We start from the raw sequence: 20,268 nt of genomic DNA on the forward strand, positions 1-20,268 counted from the left end.
GCAGTCTGGGGTGTAATCATTAGTCCAAACAGTTGCGTTTTGCAACGAAAACGAGAGTTTCTATTGGACAAATTCAGGTAAGTCCCGCCCCGTTTTGTTCTATTTTCTTCCGTTTAAGAAACGTTTTGCAACAGAATTGGCTTAATGAATATGCCCCTGGGCTTTGGTCTGGACACAGAAGGGATACAGCTGGAAATTCCAGTGGTAGCTATGTACTCTGGTCATTGAGCAAATTATTGGTCGTTCCCATGTTTTATGCAAAACAGATTTTTCAAATGGAAAAAGTAGTAAATCCGAAGTCGTGAGAATATCATGCCTTTCATACATGCACGAGGGATCCATTGCAAGTACGTGAACCAGACTAGCTAGCTAAGCTACTGTTAGCATCACTTGCCCTGGTATGCTGGTGGTTTGTCCCTGACGCTATGTTTTTATATAATTGATTTTGTCACAGGGTAAAGCAGTGGCGCACCGCTAAAAGGTTTAACGTAGGAACTCTGTGCTAAAATGACATGAAGTCAGAACATGCCTTGGGATGACTCCTTTTGCAACTTTGTTACTAATGTTTCCGTTCGTAAACACTGCGTCGCTACATGCATTTAATTGTGTTATGCGTGAGGTAATAGCTAAACATTGTCCATGCTTGCCTGCTGTGTAGCTAGTTATGTTAGTTAGCTATCGATAGCTCATTAATGCAAGCCACAGCTTGGATTTTAATTTCTCAGTAAACCAAAGAGATGTTACTTATATGAGTATGACATACATGGTATGTATGATACTATGGATGATCAACAACTGGGATATGTTTGCTGACACTGGCCACACATGAAATGAGACGATATGGATCCGCAGTTATCCTTTTTTTTTGCCAATAGCTGTCCTGCATAACTAATCGATTGCCAGCTAACAACTGGATGACGAAGAAGGCAATTCTGTGTGGAGGAGACATGTAAATTGACTTTATTGCTTATTTACGGTATATGCCATCGCGCCAACAAACCTTTAAACTGGTCTACTATGGCGGTTAGCGGGGTGAGTCTTCTTTCCCAATCCGGGGACGTGGCTGTCCCGGGAGTGGTTCTGTCTGCTATGCCTTCTTCCAACACGCCAATGTCTGCCCCCCCCACGCGAAATGCGGACACCCGTGGCTGCGAGAATGGTGACTTGATGGACTCTTTCGGCATCTTCCTGCAAGGCCTGCTAGCGATGGTGGCCTTCAGTACGCTGATGTGTGAGTACAGCCAACCAGACGCCCACTCTGACTGAAAAATTGATTTATGGTCGTTTGTTCTGTGCTGTTAGGCCTACTGTAAAATGGAATTTCACTGTGCAGTGTTGAAATTGGATAACCTGTTTAGGCTACTTGTTTAGAATGGAAGTCTGTTTTTGATTGTCAATAATTACTGGCAATCACTGGCAGTCATTACCTATACATTTTGTCTCAAGACTGGATTATACAGTGTGAAATGTGTTGTCCCATCCTCATAGTGTTCATTTTTGGCCATGGTAGAGAGGAGTTGAGTGCCTCTTTGACCTCTGAGTCAGTGTTGCCCTGGTAGAGAGGAGCCTCACAGCAACAACAGCAAGAGGTGAGGCATTTTCAGCTCTCAGAGCAGCGATGATGCCTGAGGCAGCGTTCTCAGCAGGAATTGAGTCGGCCTGAATCTAGGCCTGCATCACATTCACACAGCCCAGCCTACACGCAGGGTGTGTCAGTAGTTACACACTCAACACAACATAATAGTCTGAGGGAGCCTGAAGTCACAGCATACCCATATGCAAATTCGCCTGTAAACATTTGTTTGGGCAATACACTAGGAAAACTAGCTACCCTTTTGACAGGTGACATAGACACACATACTTTACACAGACACGCGCACAGTAAAATGTTTAATACACACATTAGGATATTGTTGTCTAGTGGTGTCATATCTTAAACCCAAATTGAGGATGGGGTATGTCCGGTAGATTAGTCATAAATCATTAAACCACTTTTCTCTCACCCAGCAATAAATCATGTGTAATGGAGGTTAGGAGAGGGCAGGCATGGAAACAAGCTGACTATTGTCTGGAACAGCCAGAGCATTATTTATCAGCCATTACATTGTGTTCAGAATGCACACGCTTGCATCACTCACACAGGGATTAATTAAAGTGTAGGCCTAGACTTTAGAAAAAAGGGCTTGCGCCTTGTACACATAAGCGCCTAAACCCCAGAGTAGTAGTCACTGAGACAGGTAGTTTGTCTTTCATGTAGGCTTTTGTGTTTGAACACACTCCAACCTACAGTCGGGCCAGTAACCGAAAGGTTGCTTGTTCGAATCCCAGAGCCAACGATGTGAAAAATCTAACGATGCCCTTGAGTAAGGCATTGAACCCTTATTGCTCCAGGGTAGCCGTTAGCAGACCCTGGCTGTGACCCAACTCTCCGAGGGTGTCTCAGGGAGCGTTCGGATATGCAAAAAACACATTTCCAATCAAACATGTGCATTAATACACACTTGTACATGTGTGGTCCAGGACAAATATAAGCACCCACCTTATTATTATTATCATCCCCATTCTTCCAGGACCAGGTTGGTGCCCCAGGTGATAATGCTGAAATGTGACCAGGACAGTGAGACATGTAAAATGACAATGCCTGCCTGGTGTCACATACTGTTAGCGGGTCCTCTGATCTAACTATGGGTTTGATTACAGTGCCAAATGCACTACATGGCACATTTCTTCCAGCTCATAAGATACAACCCAAGTATATCCTCTGCTCACAGGGCAAGGGAGATTTGGCGGATAATCATGATCATGATCGGCACATTAGTGACAAGCAGTGACAGCAGCTTGACTACAATTTTAGTACGTAATGTACAGTACAGTAGTCTGCCACTTCCTCTTAACATTCACCCTTCCTCTATGGTCTCACCTCGTGTAAACATGGCATCGCAATAGCTGACTTGTTAAGGGAATATAGCCTAATGAACATTGTTTGCTTCAGTCTTAAGTCTATTAGTTAGGGGTTAGGCTATGATGCTAAATGTAGCCTAGTTAAAGGGGACTCTGAACTGCATTTCCCATCACACTGTCCATATTCATAGAAATAGGCCTGTTACACTTTGTGCTGAGATGTTGCCCATCATACTAAACTTGATGATGGAAGTGTAAAGCCTATTTAAGTTCAGACTGGAGCTGGCCTTAATTAATTTACATTAATAGAATGATTGCATTTAGGGATACTGATTAATCCCACTGCTGTCGTGGGTGTGTGAGAGCGGCAGTCCTATATGTGACTCTCTGTGTCCTGTCCACAGTGAAGCGCTTCAGGGAGCCCAAGCATGAGCGAAGACCCTGGAGGATCTGGTAAGACGGCAGCCGTCTCACTCCCACTTCCAACCAGAGTATTCAAGCTTATCCTCTTCAATATTGCTATTAACCAAGAAACGCAACAAAGATAAACACAAGACAAATTGTGAATTTTTCTAATGTCATGTTGAGCTATTGAAATAACTTGAATGCTCAAGAGTTCTTAAAGGGCCCTCCTCTACCCGGCAACTCTACCAGGTTCCTGGACACCTCCAAACAGGCCATTGGTATGCTATTCATTCACTTTGCCAACATCTACCTGTCTGACCTCACAGAGGAGGACCCCTGCTCACTGTGAGTGTGTCTCTGTATGTATGTGTGTGTGTGTGTCTGTCAGACATTGTGTTTGTCTGTCTGTCCGTCTTTGTGCCTCTGTATTTGTGTGTATATAGTATAGTCTGTGTATGTAGTATAGTCTGTGTGTATCTATACATATACAGTGGGGAGAACAAGTATTTGATACACTGCAGATTTTGCAGGTCTTCCTAGTTACAAAGCATGTAGAGGTCTGTAATTTTTATCATAGGTACACTTCAACTGTGAGAGACGGAATCTAAAACTAAAATCCAGAAAATCACATGGTATGATTTTTAAGTAATTAATTTGCATTTTATTGCATGACGTAAGTATTTGATCACCTACCAACCAGTAAGAATTCCGTCTCTCACAGACCTGTTAGTTTTTCTTTAAGAAGCCCTCCTGTTCTCCACTCATTACCTGTATTAACTGCACCTGTTTGAACTCGTTACCTGTATAAAAGACACCTGTCCACACACTCAATCAAACAGACTCCAACCTTTCCACAATGGCCAAGACCAGAGAGCTGTGTAAGGACATCAGGGATAAAATTGTAGACTTGCACAAGGCTGGGATGGGCTACAGGACAATAGGCAAGCAGCTTGGTGAGAAGGTAACAACTGTTGGCGCAATTATTAGAAAATGGAAGACGTTCAAGATGACGGTCAATCACCCTCGGTCTGGGGCTCCATGCAAGATCTCACCTCGTGGGGCATCAATGATCATAAGGAAGGTGAGGGATCAGCCCAGAACTACACGGCAGGACCTGGTCAATGACCTGAAGAGAGCTGGGACCACAGTCTCAAAGAAAACCATTAGTAACACACTACGCTGTCATGGATTAAAATCCTGCAGCGCACGCAAGGTCCCCCTGCTCAAGCCAGCGCATGTCCAGGCCCGTCTGAAGTTTGCCAATGACCATCTGGATGATCCAGAGAAGGAATGGGAGAAGGTCATGTGGTCTGATGAGACAAAAATAGAGCTTTTTGGTCTAAACTCCACTTGCCGTGTTTGGAGGAAGAAGAAGGATAAGTACAACCCCAAGAACACCATCCCAACCGTGAAGCATGGAGGTGGAAACATCATTCTTTGGGGATGCTTTTCTGCAAAGGGGACAGGACGACTGCACCGTATTGAGGGGAGGATGGATGGGGCCATGTATCGCGAGATCTTGGCCAACAACCTCCTTCCCTCAGTAAGAGCATTGAAGATGGGTCGTGGCTGGGTCTTCCAGCATGACAACGACCCGAAACACACAGCCAGGGCAACTAAGGAGTGGCTCCGTAAGAAGCATCTCAAGGTCCTGGAGTGGCCTAGCCAGTCTCCAGACCTGAACCCAATAGAACATCTTTGGAGGGAGCTGAAAGTCTGTATTGCCCAGCGACAGCCCCGAAACCTGAAGGATCTGGAGAAGGTCTGTATGGAGGAGTGGGCCAAAATCCCTGCTGCAGTGTGTGCAAACCTGGTCAAGACCTACAGGAAACGTATGATCTCTGTAATTGCAAACAAAGGTTTCTGTACCAAATATTAAGTTCTGCTTTTCTGATGTATCAAATACTTATGTCATGCAATAAAATGCAATTTAATTACTTAAAAATCATACAATGTGATTTTCTGGATTTTTGTTTTAGATTCCGTCTCTCACAGTTGAAGTGTACCTATAATACAAATTACAGACCTCTACATGCTTTGTAAGTAGGAAAACCTGCAAAATCGTCAGTGTATCAAATACTTGTTCTCCCCACTGTAAATGCAACATGTAAAGTGTTGGTCCCATGTTTCATGAGCTGAAATAAAAGATCCCAGAAATGTTCCATACGCACATTGTGTGCACAAATGTGTTTACATCCCTGTTAGTGAGCATTTCTCCTTTGCCAAGATAATCCACCCACCTGATAGTAGTAGCATATCAAGAAGCTGATTAAACAGCATGATCATTACACAGGTGCACCTTGCACTGGGGAAAATAAAAGGCCACTTTAAAATGTGGAGTTTTGTCACACAACATAATGCCACAGATGTCTCAAGTTTTAAGGGAGCGTGCAGTTAGCATGCTGACTGCAGGAATGTCCAACAGAGCTGTTGCCAGATAATTTAACGTCGTTTTAGAGAATTTGGCAGTACATCCAACCGGCCTCACAACCGCAGACCACGTGTAACCACGCCAGCCCAGGACCTCCACATCCGGCTTCTTCACCTGCAGGATCTTCTGAGGAGGGGTTGCTGAGGAGTATTTCTGTCTGTAATAAAGCCCTTTTGTGTGGAAAAACAAATTCTGATTGGCTGGGCATGGCTTCCAAGTGGGTGGGCCTATGCCCTCCCAGGCTCACCTATGGCTGTGCCCCTGCCCAGTCATGTGAAATCCATAGATTAGGGCTTAATTAATTTATTTCAAATGACTGATTTCCTTCTATGAAATGTAACTCCGTAAAATCGTTGAAATTGTTGCATGTTGCGTTTATATTTTTGTTCAGTATTGTCTCTATAACATTGTGTCCACCTCAACCTTGAAGTGCATAATGTCTCCTCTCTCTTCCTCAGTTACCTCATTAACTTTCTCCTGGATGCGTCTCTTGGAATGCTGCTGATCTATGCCGGGGTGAGGGCCGTCAGTGCTATCATAGAGTGGAGGCAGTGGGACGCTCTACGCTTCGGAGAATATGGTGAGGGTGTGTGTGTGTTTGTCAGTGTGGATGAGAGAGAATTTCACCCTGTAGTACACATGGTGTCCAGAAGAGGGGAGTGGCTGCCTCGTGCACTACTGCAATGTCATCCAGATCAAACATAGTCGATCACTGTTAACTTGTTTACCCAAAGGCAGAGTTTATGGAAACCTTTCCCTGGTGCTTTGATTTAAAGGGGTAATCCGCAGTAGACCTGGAGAAATGTAACCACTCTCAAATTCATAGACAGAGCTTTGGATGGTTTTAACCATGTTTTGAGGCTATGTAGTGTTTGTTCACACATATATTGTTTACAAACATTGGAGTAAAACAAGCTTATATATTGGGTTCTGATGGGGTATGACAGTTAAACCGAGGCATTTAGAATTTGTTTTTCAAGATTCAATGGATATCATTTCTAAGTCCTCAAATCAAATGTTATTTGCTACATGTGCCGAATACAACAGGTGTAGACCTTACGTGAAATGCTTACTTACAAGCCCTTAACCAACAAAGCAGTTTTAAGAAACTGTGTGGCCTGTAGCAACTGCAGATTGCCCCTGTAAGTGGAAGATTCAGTGGCTTGCGAAAGTATTCAACCCCCTTCGTATTTTTCCTATTTTGTTGCCTTACAACCTGGAATTAAAATAGATTTTGAAGATGCAAAATATTTTTTCTTGTGAAACGAACAAGAAATAAGACAAAAAAACAGAACTTGAGTGTGCATAACTATTCACCCCCCCAAAGGCAATACTTTGTAGAGCCACCTTTTGCAGCAATTACAGCTGCAAGTCTCTTGGGGCATGTCTCTATAAGCTTGGCACATCTATCCACTGGGATTTATGCCCAATCTTCAAGGCAAAACTGCTCCAGCTCCTTCAAGTTGGATGGGTCCTGCTGGTGTACAGTAATCTTTAAGTCATACCACAGATTCTCAATTGGATTGAGGTCTGGGCTTTGACTAGGCCATTCCAAGACATTTAAATGTTTCCCCTTAAACCACTCAAGTGTTGCTTTAGCAGTATGCTTAGGGTCATTGTCCTGCTGGAAGGTGAACCTCCGGCCCAGTCTCAAATCTCTGTAAGACTGAAGCAGGTTTCCCTCAAGAATTTCCCTGTATTTAGCGCCATCCATCATTCCTTCAATTCTGACCAGTTTCCCAGTCCCTGCCGATGAAAAACATCCCCACAGCATGATGCTGCCACCACCATGCTTCTCGGAGTGATGAGAGGTGTTGGGTTTGCGCCAGACATAGCGTTTTCCTTGATGGCCAAAAAGCTCAATTTTAGTCTTATCTGACCAGATTACCTTCTTCCATATGTTTGGGGAGTCTCCCACATGCCGTTTGGCGAACACTAAACGTGTTTGCTTATTTTTTTCTTTAAGCAATGGCATTTTTCTGGCCTCTTCCATAAAGGCCAGCTCTGTGGAGTGTACGGCTTAAAGTGGTCCTATGGACAGATACTCCAATCTCCGCTGTGGAGCTTTGCAGCTCCTTATGGGTTATCTTTGGTCTCTTTGTTGCCTCTCTGATTAATGCCCTCCTTGCCTGGTCTGTGAGTTTCGGTGGGTGGCCCTCTCTTGGCAGGTTTGTTGTGGTGCCATATTCTTTCCATTTTTTAATAATGGATTTAATGGTGCTCCGTGGGATGTTGAAAGTTTCGGATATTTTTTTATAACCCAACCCTGATCTGTACTTCTCCACAACTTTGTCCCTGACCTGTTTGGAGAGCTCCTTGGTCTTCATGGTGCCGGTTGCTTGGTGTTGCCCCTTGATTAGTGGTATTGCAGACTCTGGGGCCTTTCAGAACAGATATATACACTGCTCAAAAAAATAAAGGGAACACTTAAACAACACAATGTAACTCCAAGTCAATCACACTTCTGTGAAATCAAACTGTCCACTTAGGAAGCAACACTGATTGACAATACATTTCACATGCTGTTGTGCAAATGGAATAGACAACAGGTGGAAATTATAGGCAATTAGCAAGACACCCCCAATAAAGGACTGGTTTTGCAGGTGGTGACCACAGACCACTTCTCAGTTCCTATGCTTCCTGGCTGATGTTTTGGTCACTTTTGAATGCTGGTGGTGCTTTCACTCTAGTGGTAGCATGAGACGGAGTCTACAACCCACACAAGTGGCTCAGGTAGTGCAGCTCATCCAGGATGGCACATCAATGCGAGCTGTGGCAAGAAGGTTTGCTGTGTCTGTCAGCGTAGTGTTCAGAGCATGGAGGCGCTACCAGGAGACAGGCCAGTACATCAGGAGACGTGGAGGAGGCCGTAGGAGGGCAACAACCCAGCAGCAGGACTGCTACCTCCGCCTTTGTGCAAGGAGGAGCACTGCCAGAGCCCTGCAAAATGACCTCCAGCAGGCCACAAATGTGCATGTGTCTGCTCAAACGGTCAGAAACAGACTCCATGAGGGTGGTATGAGGGCCCGACGTCCACAGGTGGGGGTTGTGCTTACAGCCCAACACCGTGCAGGACGTTTGGCATTTGCCAGAGAACACCAAGATTGGCAAATTCGTCACTGGCGCCCTGTGCCCTTCACAGATGAAAACAGGTTCACACTGAGCACATGTGACAGACGTGACAGAGTCTGGAGACGCCGTGGAGAACGTTCTGCTGCCTGCAACATCCTCCAGCATGACCGGTTTGGCGGTGGGTCAGTCATGGTGTGGGGTGGCATTTCTTTGGGGGGCCGCACAGCCCTCCATGTGCTCGCCAGAGGTAGCCTGACTGCCATTAGGTACCGAGATGAGATCCTCAGACCCCTTGTGAGACCATATGCTGGTGCGGTTAGCCCTGTGTTCCTCCTAATGCAAGACAATGCTAGACCTCATGTGGCTGGAGTGTGTCAGCAGTTCCTTCAAGAGGAAGGCATTGATGCTATGGACTGGCCTGCCCGTTCCCCAGACCTGAATCCAATTGAGCACAACTGGGACATCATGTCTCGCTCCATCCACCAACGCCACGTTGCACCACAGACTGTCCAGGAGTTGGCGGATGCTTTAGTCCAGGTCTGGGAGGAGATCCCTCAGGAGACCATCCGCCACCTGATCAGGAGCATGCCCAGGCATTGTAGGGAGGTCATACAGGCACGTGGAGGCCACACGCACTACTGAGCCTCATTTTGACTTGTTTTAAGGACATTTCATCAAAATTGGATCAGCCTGTAGTGTGGTTTTCCATTTTAATTTTGAGGGTAACTCCAAATCCAGACCTCCATGGGTTGATACATTTGATTTCCATTGATAATTTTTGTGTGATTTTGTTGTCAGCACATTCAACTATGTAAAGAAAAAAGTATTTAATAAGATTATTTCATTCATTCAGATCTAGGATGTGTTATTTTAGTGTTCCCTTTATTTTTTTGAGCAGTGTATATACTGAGATCATGTGACAGATCATGTGACACTTAGATTGCACACAGGTAGTCTTTATTTAACTAATTATGTGACTTCTGAAGGTAATTGGTTGCACCAGATCTTATTTAGGGTCTTCATAGCAAAGGGGGTGAATACATATACACGCACCGCCTTTCCGTTATTTATTTATTTAATTTCACTTCACCAATTTGGACTATTTTGTGTATGTCCATTACATGTAATCCAAATAAAAATTAATTTAAATTACAGGTTGTAATGCAACAAAATAGGGAAAACGCCAAGGGGGTGAATACTTTTGCAAGGCACTGTAGAGTTCCAGTTAACTGCCATCTGTCTGGGTATTTCTGTGGGTTGGTATTTGTCTGTGTTGCTTGTTTGTTTCTGTCTATTGGATTGTGTGTCTAGTCCATAGGTCATGAGTCCATCTTTCCTTAGTAACTGTGTGTGTGCGCGCAGGAGAACCAGGGCAGTGTACTGCGTGGGCGGGCCAGTGTGCTCTCTACATCCTCATCATGATGTTTGAGAAGGTCCTCATCATCCTGGTCTTACTCCTCCCCCAATGGAAGAAGGTGAGTAGGGGGCATAATGGGTAGGTTCCTGACCATTGTGTCAGTTCAGTTATATTATGACTGTGGAAAGTGTATGAGTACTAACATTACTGTAAACTGTTTCTATCGTTTTAACTGCGGTGTGTGTGTGTTTGTATACTGTTTATTTGCTGTCCTATGTGTTTGCATGTTGTGCTCAAATGTATGTGTGTGTCACAGCTGGCTCTCCTGAACCCCATAAACAACCCTCAGTTGGAGCTGGCCATCGTCATGCTCATCGTCCCGTTCTTCGTTAACGTAAGTTAAGTGTGCAGTGCCTCCGTGAGGCAGGGCTCAATTGAAAATAAATGTAGGAATGTTAATGGTTAACCGTTAATCGGTTAGTTGCTGAAAATACATTTGACTGGTCTTGCTTATCGGTCTATAAGGTAATTTTTGGAATTAAATTGGCACGTGTGTATCTTCGTTAGTCGTCATGTATATTATTTATCACACGCACAGCATACAGAGCCTAGTTTGAGGAGTGGAATAGCCTACCACCTGTCAGACAGCGCGAGAGTAGTTCCTCAAAAAGTCTGTAGGCAGTGGAGTGAGACCTGCTTTTGTAAGCCCAGTCATTGCGCAACAATTAACAATTCTAAATGCAATCGCGTGTTAAACTTTGGTGGCCACGATTAAAAGGAGCTGTTTTTATTTCTCAATCTCAACTTGTAATTAAAGCGCGCCTCCCATTCGCCATTCAGGTGTTTAGTCTATAGCCTGCCTACCGTTGACTGTCAGCTCGTCACCCACCACTTTGCAATGTGAGCTCGAGGCAGTATAATTGTTTGAAACCTGATAGTTTTACTTTACTTCAAATTATGAGGCATGTCTTACCTTGCTTCAAAGTAGCCTTACGAAAATCGATCCGTAGAAACGTGGAGGCAATTATTTGGTAAGACTTCCTCATGCCATTAACCAGCATTTCTCTCCTGTTCTAATTCATTTCAACTTTCTTTCGTTGTCCAGAAGCCAAAGGCACAATCCATATTAGCAACCCATCATAGTTGTTGCTATTACATTCCCCCTCTTTCTACATTTCTAACTGAGATTTTAATCTCTGTCACAACTGCTCGAAGTAGGTTTAGAATGGTGTTTTCCGCAAATGTTTGAAAATGACGTTTTATTAGCTGCTTCATTACAGGAGTTGTATGTTCAATAATAGCCTTTTGAACTATAATACGATAGGCTTGCTATTGTTGCATGTTTCCATTAAGCTCTTAATGAAAAATGTCTGGTCCTTGTATGAATGCATAGTATCAGAGTGGAAGAGACAAAGCGAGAGGTTTCACTCTCGCCAAAATCTGTCCAAAATGAGCCCAATAGGTTTCTATGGGCTTATTTTGGGCCTAAGCTTGTCGCCTGCATTCCTGCCTTGGGCCAACACCCATTGTTAGGGCGGAAACATAAGCATTTCGTCATTATATACAGATTTCTAATAGTATTTTCTGTTGGTCTAGTCATTTTACTGTTTGGAAAAAATGCAACCGTTTTTTGACCGGTTAATGAGGGTCAGTTACTTGGCAGCAAACTTGACCGACATTTGAAATGTAATGGTTCTACTTCATAGGTTGTTGTTTGCTACAACTAAGTGCATTTGATGTGATGTTTAGGTCTACGGATTTCAGCCATTTAGGCTTGTGATGTTTGTGTGATCATCAAACTGTCTAGTGTCTGATGTTGTACTTGCTCATTGAGCTGTGTACTGTATGTTTTCCTCAGGCCCTGATGTTTTGGGTGGTAGATAACTTCCTGATGAAGAAGGGGCGGACAAAAGCCAAGCTGGAGGAGCGAGAGGTGGGGGAGGACGTGCGGGGCAACAGTAAGGTGCGCTACAGACGGGCACTCTCCCACGACGACGCAGAGTCTGAGGTAAGACCTGGACACAGGGCCATTTATAAAGTCATGGACACAGAATGCTTAGTAAAAGACCAAGGCCTAATCACACAACCATTCACACAATCACAAAACCGTTCATACACCTATTCACATACACTGAGTATACCAAACATTAGGAACACCTTCCTAATATTGAGTTGCAATAAACACTGATTGAAGTGGATTTTAATTGGATCAATAAGAGATCATAGCTTTCACCTGGATTCACCTGGTCAGTCTCTCATGGAATGAGCAGGTGTTCTTAGTGTTTTGTACACGCAGTGTACATTACACACACTAAAGCACTGGAAAAGCTGGTTTTGGGAAAGAGCTCTGGAAAATCCTTAGGAGGAATATAGACTAAGTCCTAAGATTTGATTCTGAGCCTCGTCCACCTCTCCTCCTTACCCCAAAAGCCCTCTCCTCGCGAGCCCTGTGTGGCCTCTCTCTCCTCCATTGCCTCAGGCTGACGTAGGCACTGGGCTAAGCTACATCCTCCCTGACCTCCCCTGGCTGTGTAGAGAAACTTGCCCAGCACCAGCAGAAGCCTGTCTCTGGGCTGTGAATCACTCCACCCTTTGCCCATGGCCAGTCACTTTACAGGCCTGTAAACCAGGTGGGCCCTGCGATCTGCTCCACAGACCAGAGACGACCACCACACTCACAAACATTCATGCATGAAGTCATTTAAGTCTGCCTTGAGCAGGGCGATTTCTTATGAATCAGAAACTATCAAAACAAACTGTCCATCATTATAAGGAGTGTTTTTTTCTGAATCCGGAGCACCACATTTCTTATCATAAATGGTAGTAGTGAGTTGCTTTGGTATCAAATGTTGAGCTGATTGTGATAGCTAGGTAATTGGTTTATTCAGTTACAGATGGTGACTCATGGGTCACCCATAGCACCATTGACCTTGTTTAGTGACAGTGGATTCTAGGAGTTAAGTGTGTTCCCTGACTGGGAATCAAACCCAGGCCACAGCAGTGAGAGCACCAAATCCTAACCACATCAGGTAGCTATATCTAATATTAGGAATGCATGTCCTATGGAATTACCAGTATATGGAATTTGTGGCATGTGACGGGAGTAGTTTCTCATAGTCATCTGGGTGTAGTGTACCAGACTGTGAGCACTTCCTCCAGTCACAGGAGCTATCTGCAATCAACCAGTGGGCCCAAAGCCACTATTAAAGAAACACTGCTGTACAGGTGAACACGTAACATAGATGGCTTTAGTAATCTGCCTCAAGCTGAAATAATATGTCTGTCAACATAAAGATTCAGAGCAGTGACCTTATAGCTCTCGCATTATAAAAGCGGGCATATAGCTATGTTATCACAGGCTTATATTATTGTGATGAGTTGGAGCTAGTTTTTGCTTCAGTAAAAGAGGCTGACGTATTGGTTTACAATGTAAAAAAAAAAACCTGATGGCAAGCTTCAATACTACACCCAAATACCACTCTCTAAAAGACTCCTACCCTCTATCAAAGAGTCCGGGGCATATGTGTTCCTGCCACCACATCTCCCTGGTGGTCTAGTGGTTAGGATTCGGCGCTCTCACCGCTGTGGCCCAGGTTTGATTCACGGTCAGGGACTACACTTTTTATAAACGTCCTAAGAATGTCAGACAACCCTAACCCAGTGACCACAACTCACCAAATGTGAGAGTACCAAATCCTAACCACTAGACCACCAGGGTGGTGACAGGCACACATATCCACTAGACCAGGGGTATTCAAATCCTACCCTGCAAGGTCCGGAGCCTGCTGGTTTTCTGTTCTACCTGATGGGTAATTGCACCTACCTGGTGTCCCAGGTCTAAATCAGTCCCTGATTAGAGGGGAACAATGGGGGGGATAAAGCAGTGGAACTGGCTTCAAGGTACAGATTTGAATTTGAGGGCGATAGACTATTTGTTTGGATGGGAGGAGTCTGTCAGTGGGATTATGGCTGTATTAAAGCAGTTTGCCATCGGGGGTGATCATTATGATAAGGGCAAGTGTTGAATCTGTTGGGTTAACATGGCTATTACAACCTATTTTACACTCTTGAATAGCCTACCTCTCGTTTTACCAATTAATTCAGGGTTGAATCCTAACTTGAGAAACAAATGCCTAACTCAGACTTTTAAAAAGTGTGTTCCCTGACCGGGAATCTAACCCAGGCCACGGCAGTGAGAGCACCGAATCCTAACCATGAGACCACCAGGGAGATGTATCTTTAGCGTGAACATTTGTCCACTGGGCTGTGTGGCATGTGTAACAGAAGGGGGGGTCTCTAAAAGATGTCAGTTTAGCCCCGTGTCTGGGTGATGTAAACCCAGCTATATACACAACTACAAATCCTGGTTTTACCTCGGTCTGCCTTCACTGTGAATGTGAACCCTGGATTCTCATGAACATTTCTATAGACCACGCCTCTACCTTCCAGGCCTCTTACTGGAGTAAAACAATAGGGACTCCAATGTTTTAGCGTTCTACCACAGCATGAGGCGTTCATGTGCTTTGCAGACTTACCTGGGGGTTTGAGAACCTGGGTTTCTAAAACCTTAGTAGAAGCAAAGTTTGTATGTATACAGGACTTTTGTAGGATGACAGACTGTTACCAGCGTGAGTATTTTCTCACCCTACAGGTTGAGTGGTTTTATTGTGACTAGAGATTGGTTTCTTCAGTTAGACGTTTTCCTCTGGGTCATCTATTGATCAGTGACTGTATGAAAAGTGTGTTCCCTGACCGGGAATCGAACCCGGGCCGCGGCGGTGAGAGCGCCGAATCCTAACCACTAGACCACCAGGGAGCTCTGTTTTGAGCCTGAATGCATGTCATATGGAATTACATGGAAGGTGTGAAAAAAGGGAGGAGCCTTTCCGAGAGAGCTGTATTATACCAGACTGCCACCAGGGTGAGCACTTTCTTACCCTAAGAAACCAGCCCCCACCCCCATCCTTCCACCCCACAGAGGCAGATGGAGGACAAATGATTCGTTTCTGCTGACACAGAAAATTTGCTGGCGGCCGTGAGCATTTAAACTGCGATTAAACTAATTTAACCCATAACTCAGTGTTGCTTTGAGTGTCATCCATCCAGGCAGTGTGGCTTCCTTTGGTCTAATTTCCAAACTCATCTCTCTCTCTCAGATCCTGTTCTCGGCTGACGATGAGATGGACGACTCGTCAGAGGAGGATGTGCGCCGACTCACTGGCCTCAAGACGGTCAAGAAGAAGAAGCACCGTATGGGGATCCCTGTTTGACCTGGGCCTACCCAGTCTGACCTGGTCTGACCCACTCCCGTGTCCACTCACATCCCCACTCTCTCCCTCTCCAGGCCCTGCTGCCCTGACTGGAGCCTGCTGGGAACCTGTACTTGATTCCTCTAACAGCAGTCTGGGATTGGTCTCTATGTGGAGTGAGTAGGGTGCCTTTGTAGGGAGGTGGGATCATGGAGGACTGCAGATCATGGAGCCTATTAGACTGCCTTTACTACACATTAACATGGAACTCCAGCAGCCTGTACACTGGGAATAGAAACACATGGAAAGGATTTTACTGCAGCTAAGCACATACCATGTCTATATGAGATTTCACCATAGATCTATCCCTGGTGTTTCAGTGACACTCGTTGGGGAAATGAATCTTGATATGGATGTTGGGAAAACTGTTAACACTGGTCTATAATAGGGGGGTTTGAGTTTGTGATGCAGTATAATTGCTAGCACCCTTCACTAAAGATCCTATTAAATTACTATTATTATTCTAATTCTTAATTCTGTTCCACACTGACTCTTCAGAGGTCCAGAATGATATTACTGCATCTGGTTAAGCTGTGAATGGGTGTTACTTTTTCTGTGGTTTAGCAGGTGACCTCGGTTGGATGTAGACGGAGAGAACAGGCACCTGGTATTGAACTCAGCGTTTTCCCCTGCCTTTAAGTAAACCTCTGTCATTTTAACATTTTAATACATTTGATACGCTTCCGAATCAAAACGTGATTGTATTCCTCATCTAGATTCTATAAATGAAGTGTCTGTCTCATCCTCAGCTAGGCTGACTGCTATGGCCTGTTATAGGAGTTGGTGGAGTGTGTGTGTCTGTGTGAACATTTCCATTCGTGCATAACTAAGGGAATGTGGGAGGTGTGGTTTGATGTGCCAATGGAGGCTTTGCTCTGTAAAGATGCAGTGTTTTATAATAACCACAGCACTCACATTTCTAACTGTTTCAACCTCTACATGACTGCAGAGGGAGGACAGTGCAGCTTGGGCGTGTGTGTTCCCAGTTATCACTGGTCCATGGATGTTCTTTGTGTTCATTCTTTGTTTTTGACAATGTCCCTGTGTGAACTTACCATGTTTGTGAGTGTTCATTTTGTGCCCCAGATCTTTAGACAGTAGCATTCAGTTGGTTTGGCTCAGATGTTGAGAATGTGACAGAAGCACAGACCTAGAGTGTGAGTGACTTTTGGAGCCGACAGTACAGCCGACAGGACAGTGCAGGTATGTTTGGATGTATGAGTGTGTTTGTCTTAATGCTCCTGTTCAAAGTAAGGAGTGGGGATAAATTAAATGTGATGATGACCATGGTGCTGATGATGAACAGTTTGACAATGATGATGTTGTTGGCTGAAACATAGGAATAAATGACGGTAGGGTTTGGTAAAGGGTGGTACAGCGTCATAAAACACTTCTGGTCGCCCTCTGCTCAACAAAGAGGGATTTTAGTACTTTGCAAAAAATAACTAGATAATTAAAATGACTGACACATTAAGGACTTACATTACCATTATATATGCTTTTGCAATAAAGTTAGTAAAACACTGAAATAGAAGATTTTTTAAGACCATGTCTGAATAGACAGAGCTTTCCGTTTTGTCCATTTACTAGGGTTGTATTTCATTGTAGGAGGGTTTAGAAAGTGAATTCCCTGGTCAGGAATCAAACCCAGGCCGCTGCTCGGTGAGCGCACCGAATCCTAACCACTAGACCACCAGGGAGCTGTCAGGGTAAAGAATGCTAGTGTTAAGAAGGCTCCTGGAATGTAGGGGGGGGGGACTAGGAGAGGTAGGAGGGAGGAGTCTGAGATCACATGTCTCTGTTATACTCTAGACTGCCACAGGGTACACAATTCCACAGTGACAGCGTGGGCTGTCAGTAAACAGTTTAGTAACAGGTGCAGTGAGGCATGTAGAGTACGAAGGAGTGAGGACCCAATTTTTCCCCATTGAGTTCACTGACTCAGAGTAATGGCACAGTACCTGCAAATCAGAGGAGGCTGGTGGGAAGAGCTCTAGGAGAACGGGCTCATTGTAATTGCTGGAATAAATGGAACGGTATCAAACATGGAAACCATGTGTTTGACTCCGTTCCATGTACTCCATTCCAGCCATTACAATGAGCCCGTCTTCCTATAGTCCCACCAGCCTCCACTGCTGCAAATAGACCCCTAATTATCCATACAAGACTATCTTTTGAAGCATACAAACTGACTCAAGGACAATTGTTATTGATGGACAAGCCTGGCTCTCAAACACCTTCCGACTCCTTACTCACTTGGCATTATTAACTACACACACAGACATGCTGGCAGGCAAGCGATGGCCTCTCTCTCAAACAGAATGGCTGATTCACTAGTCTCCCTGTGATACAGTATGTATGGTCTGGCCCCTCTCCGAGTCAAGTCTTATTCTGAACCATTATGTCAAAATTGTATGACTGCAAGTGTTGTGTTTGCAAAATCCCTAAACATTTACGTAATCCGTTCAGAAAAATATTTTGACCTCAGGTTTAATTTGATGGAAGAGGTGAACTCTTGATTGAGCAGTAGGGAGGAGAGCTATTTTGGGGTTAGTAGTAACATGGGGAAGGTGTTCATCAGCTGAGTCCCCGAGTGGCGCAGCTGTGCCACTAGAGATCCTGGTTCGAATCCAGGCTCTGTCGTAACCGGCCGCGACCCATGGGGCGGCGCACAATTGGCCCAGCGTCGTCCAGGGTAGGGGAGGGAATGGCCGGCAGGGGTGTAGCTCAGTTGGTAGAGCATGGCGTTTGCAACGCCAGGGTTGTGGGTTTGATTCCCACGGGGGGCCAGTATAAAAAAATTATGTATGCACTCACTAACTGTAAGTCGCTCTGGATAAGAGCGTCTGCTAAATGACTAACATGTAAATGTAATGTTATGCCAGTTGACATGCATTCAGAGGCCTAAAAGGACATTCCATGACCAGGAATCGAACCCAGGCCACTGCGGTGAAAGCACTGAATCCTAACCACTAGACTGCCAGGTAGTGGTGTAGCTTTCAGAGTTGCTTGAAATCACTGCTAGTGGAATGTTGTAAGGGCTATGCGTTGTCTCTCACTCAGCAGTTCGTTGCAACCCTATCCTAAACGAGGGAAGACCTGTTCCAGCTGCACAATCCCTCACGTCAGTCTAATATTACACTGACAATGGACAGAGAGGAGGGTGGAGGTCCGCTGACTCACTCCCAGGGGCAATAACAGAGAGATTAGTCCCCTGAGGATCTGGGGTATAAACATAATGGACTGGACAGAGAGGAGCAGTCCAGACATACAGACAGCTCCAGTGACCACAACTCTGGGATTAAGACACGAAAATCCACAGACAATGTCTCAGGTAAGCAAACTTCCTTGTATCCTACTGTCCTGACCTATTTGATCAACTATTTGTTGTCCAGTTCTTGATGTGACAGCTAAATCTACATATTTCCTATGTAAAGGATTCTGCAATATTTACTCTAAAATAGGAAGATCGAGAGACAAATCAGAGGGAGAGTTGTTAGGATAAGGGAAATCCAGAAAGATGTTGCCCTGTCTTTTAACATCCATTCTCTCCTGCCCTCCATAGCCCGGTGAGGTGAAGAAGAAGCGTCCTGTGATGAAGGAGGAGGACCTGAAAGGAGCCCTCACTAAACTGGGGCTGAAGGGCGAACCCAAGAGTAAGACCTGTGAGGTCATGGTAGAGTGTGGTGAGTAGCAGCATTCAGACTCTATAGTAGCCTAATGTCACTTGCCTAACATCATTTTTTCCACTTGTGGGAGTGTGTCATATACAAGTAATTATCACTGCCATATTAATTGTTGACCGCATATACCCTTTTGATATTGGTCAGTTGTAAGCATTAGTGCAGGGAGCATATCAGGGAGAGTAACGTCACACAGTCAAGTCAAGTGACGTGAGCTTGGTCACACTTTCTAGAATGTTATCTTTGAACTCTGGTGTGTATTTGGCCCAAGCCCAGCTCGGGAGAGAGCTACTGAGTGAGTGACATAGTTTCCACTCCTACAGAGACTGAATCTTGTGCAGTCAGTGTTTAAGACAGAGGGTGTATAGTTAGTGTAGAACAGGAGGCTAAGTTGTCAGAAACTGGCCTAGTGTTACTGTCCCTGTCCCCAGGGTATAATGTTAGATTAGAGAACTAGGAAGAAGGATAAAAGACAACATAACTGCAGCACTTCTTCTAAAGATTATAGATAAACTGATGTCTGTCTACAGTGTGAATATTGCTCATCATCTTTGTGTGTTTGTGTAGTAGTGCATGGCATGCCCCACTATCTTTGTTCACAGCCTTGTCTCTGTCCATCCTCAGAGCGTATGGGAAAGGTGGCTCCATCTGTGTTCAGTGGGGTGAAGTCTGGAGGAGAGACGGTACTGGAGAAGCCTAAAGCCCCAGGAGCCAGCGTCTTTGGCAAGTAGAGCCAGCCAGGGTGGAGAAGTGGTGGCTATCATCACTGCAATGGAGTCATGACAGGACAGACGGATGCCTTGACAAACGGCACAGAAGAAGCCAAACCTTGCCGTTATTGAATGGTCTGATATCTGTTGTGTGAATGTGTGTGTTTGCCTCAATTTACTCTTATACAAAACATTTTCTTAAAGTACACTGCTCAAAAAAATAAAGGGAACACTTAAACAACACAATGTAACTCCAAGTCAATCACACTTCTGTGAAATCAAACTGTCCACTTAGGAAGCAACACTGATTGACAATAATTATCACATGCTGTTGTGCAAATGGAATAGACAACAGGTGGAAATTATAGGCAATTAGCAAGACACCCCCAATAAAGGACTG

The 20,268-nt window shown here is 44.7% G+C and overlaps 2 protein-coding genes and 1 non-coding gene across 6 annotated transcripts; 2 read left to right on the forward strand and 1 right to left on the reverse strand.

Moving 5' to 3' along the window:
- Positions 1 to 153: 153 nt before the first annotated feature.
- On the forward strand, positions 154 to 16,842 carry LOC121574966 (store-operated calcium entry regulator STIMATE). 4 transcript variants are annotated; one of them, XM_041887673.2, is made up of 8 exons: positions 154 to 1,231; positions 3,306 to 3,354; positions 3,556 to 3,651; positions 6,196 to 6,317; positions 10,151 to 10,284; positions 10,483 to 10,560; positions 12,025 to 12,174; positions 15,323 to 16,842. In XM_041887673.2, exons 1-8 carry the CDS (start codon positions 1,018 to 1,020, stop codon positions 15,434 to 15,436), a joined length of 957 nt encoding a protein of 318 aa, XP_041743607.1. In that variant the 5' UTR covers positions 154 to 1,017; the 3' UTR covers positions 15,437 to 16,842. The 4 variants fall into 4 exon arrangements, with proteins under 4 accessions (XP_041743607.1, XP_041743608.1, XP_041743609.1 ...); XM_041887674.2 differs by having other exon boundaries at positions 10,172 to 10,284; XM_041887677.1 differs by having other exon boundaries at positions 1,146 to 1,231; positions 3,516 to 3,651.
- Positions 14,911 to 14,982, reverse strand: trnae-cuc. Its single transcript has one exon. It is a non-coding gene; the product is annotated as a tRNA-Glu (tRNA).
- Positions 16,843 to 18,283: 1,441 nt separating the features above from the next.
- LOC121574967 (musculoskeletal embryonic nuclear protein 1-like) lies at positions 18,284 to 20,141 on the forward strand. The gene is made up of 3 exons (XM_041887678.1): positions 18,284 to 18,809; positions 19,041 to 19,161; positions 19,783 to 20,141. Exons 1-3 carry the CDS (start codon positions 18,714 to 18,716, stop codon positions 19,887 to 19,889), a joined length of 324 nt encoding a protein of 107 aa, XP_041743612.1. The 5' UTR covers positions 18,284 to 18,713; the 3' UTR covers positions 19,890 to 20,141.
- Positions 20,142 to 20,268: the final 127 nt, after the last annotated feature.

The sequence above is a fragment of the Coregonus clupeaformis genome, chromosome 10 (genome assembly GCF_020615455.1).
Source record: "Coregonus clupeaformis isolate EN_2021a chromosome 10, ASM2061545v1, whole genome shotgun sequence".
Taxonomy (NCBI): Eukaryota; Metazoa; Chordata; class Actinopteri; order Salmoniformes; family Salmonidae; genus Coregonus; species Coregonus clupeaformis.

What these genes read in the sequence shown, in the direction of transcription:
- LOC121574966 (XM_041887673.2), top strand. Translation starts at nt 1,018, where the DNA reads ATGGCGGTTAGCGGGGTGAGTCTTCTTTCCCAATCCGGGGACGTGGCT. An exon ending in TCCTCCCCCAATGGAAGAAG is followed by an intron (nt 10,285 to 10,482) that starts GTGAGTAGGGGG and finishes TGTGTGTCACAG; the next exon opens with CTGGCTCTCCTGAACCCCAT. An exon ending in ACGACGACGCAGAGTCTGAG is followed by an intron (nt 12,175 to 15,322) that starts GTAAGACCTGGA and finishes TCTCTCTCTCAG; the next exon opens with ATCCTGTTCTCGGCTGACGA.
- LOC121574967 (XM_041887678.1), top strand. Translation starts at nt 18,714, where the DNA reads ATGGACTGGACAGAGAGGAGCAGTCCAGACATACAGACAGCTCCAGTG. An exon ending in ATCCACAGACAATGTCTCAG is followed by an intron (nt 18,810 to 19,040) that starts GTAAGCAAACTT and finishes TGCCCTCCATAG; the next exon opens with CCCGGTGAGGTGAAGAAGAA. An exon ending in TGAGGTCATGGTAGAGTGTG is followed by an intron (nt 19,162 to 19,782) that starts GTGAGTAGCAGC and finishes GTCCATCCTCAG; the next exon opens with AGCGTATGGGAAAGGTGGCT.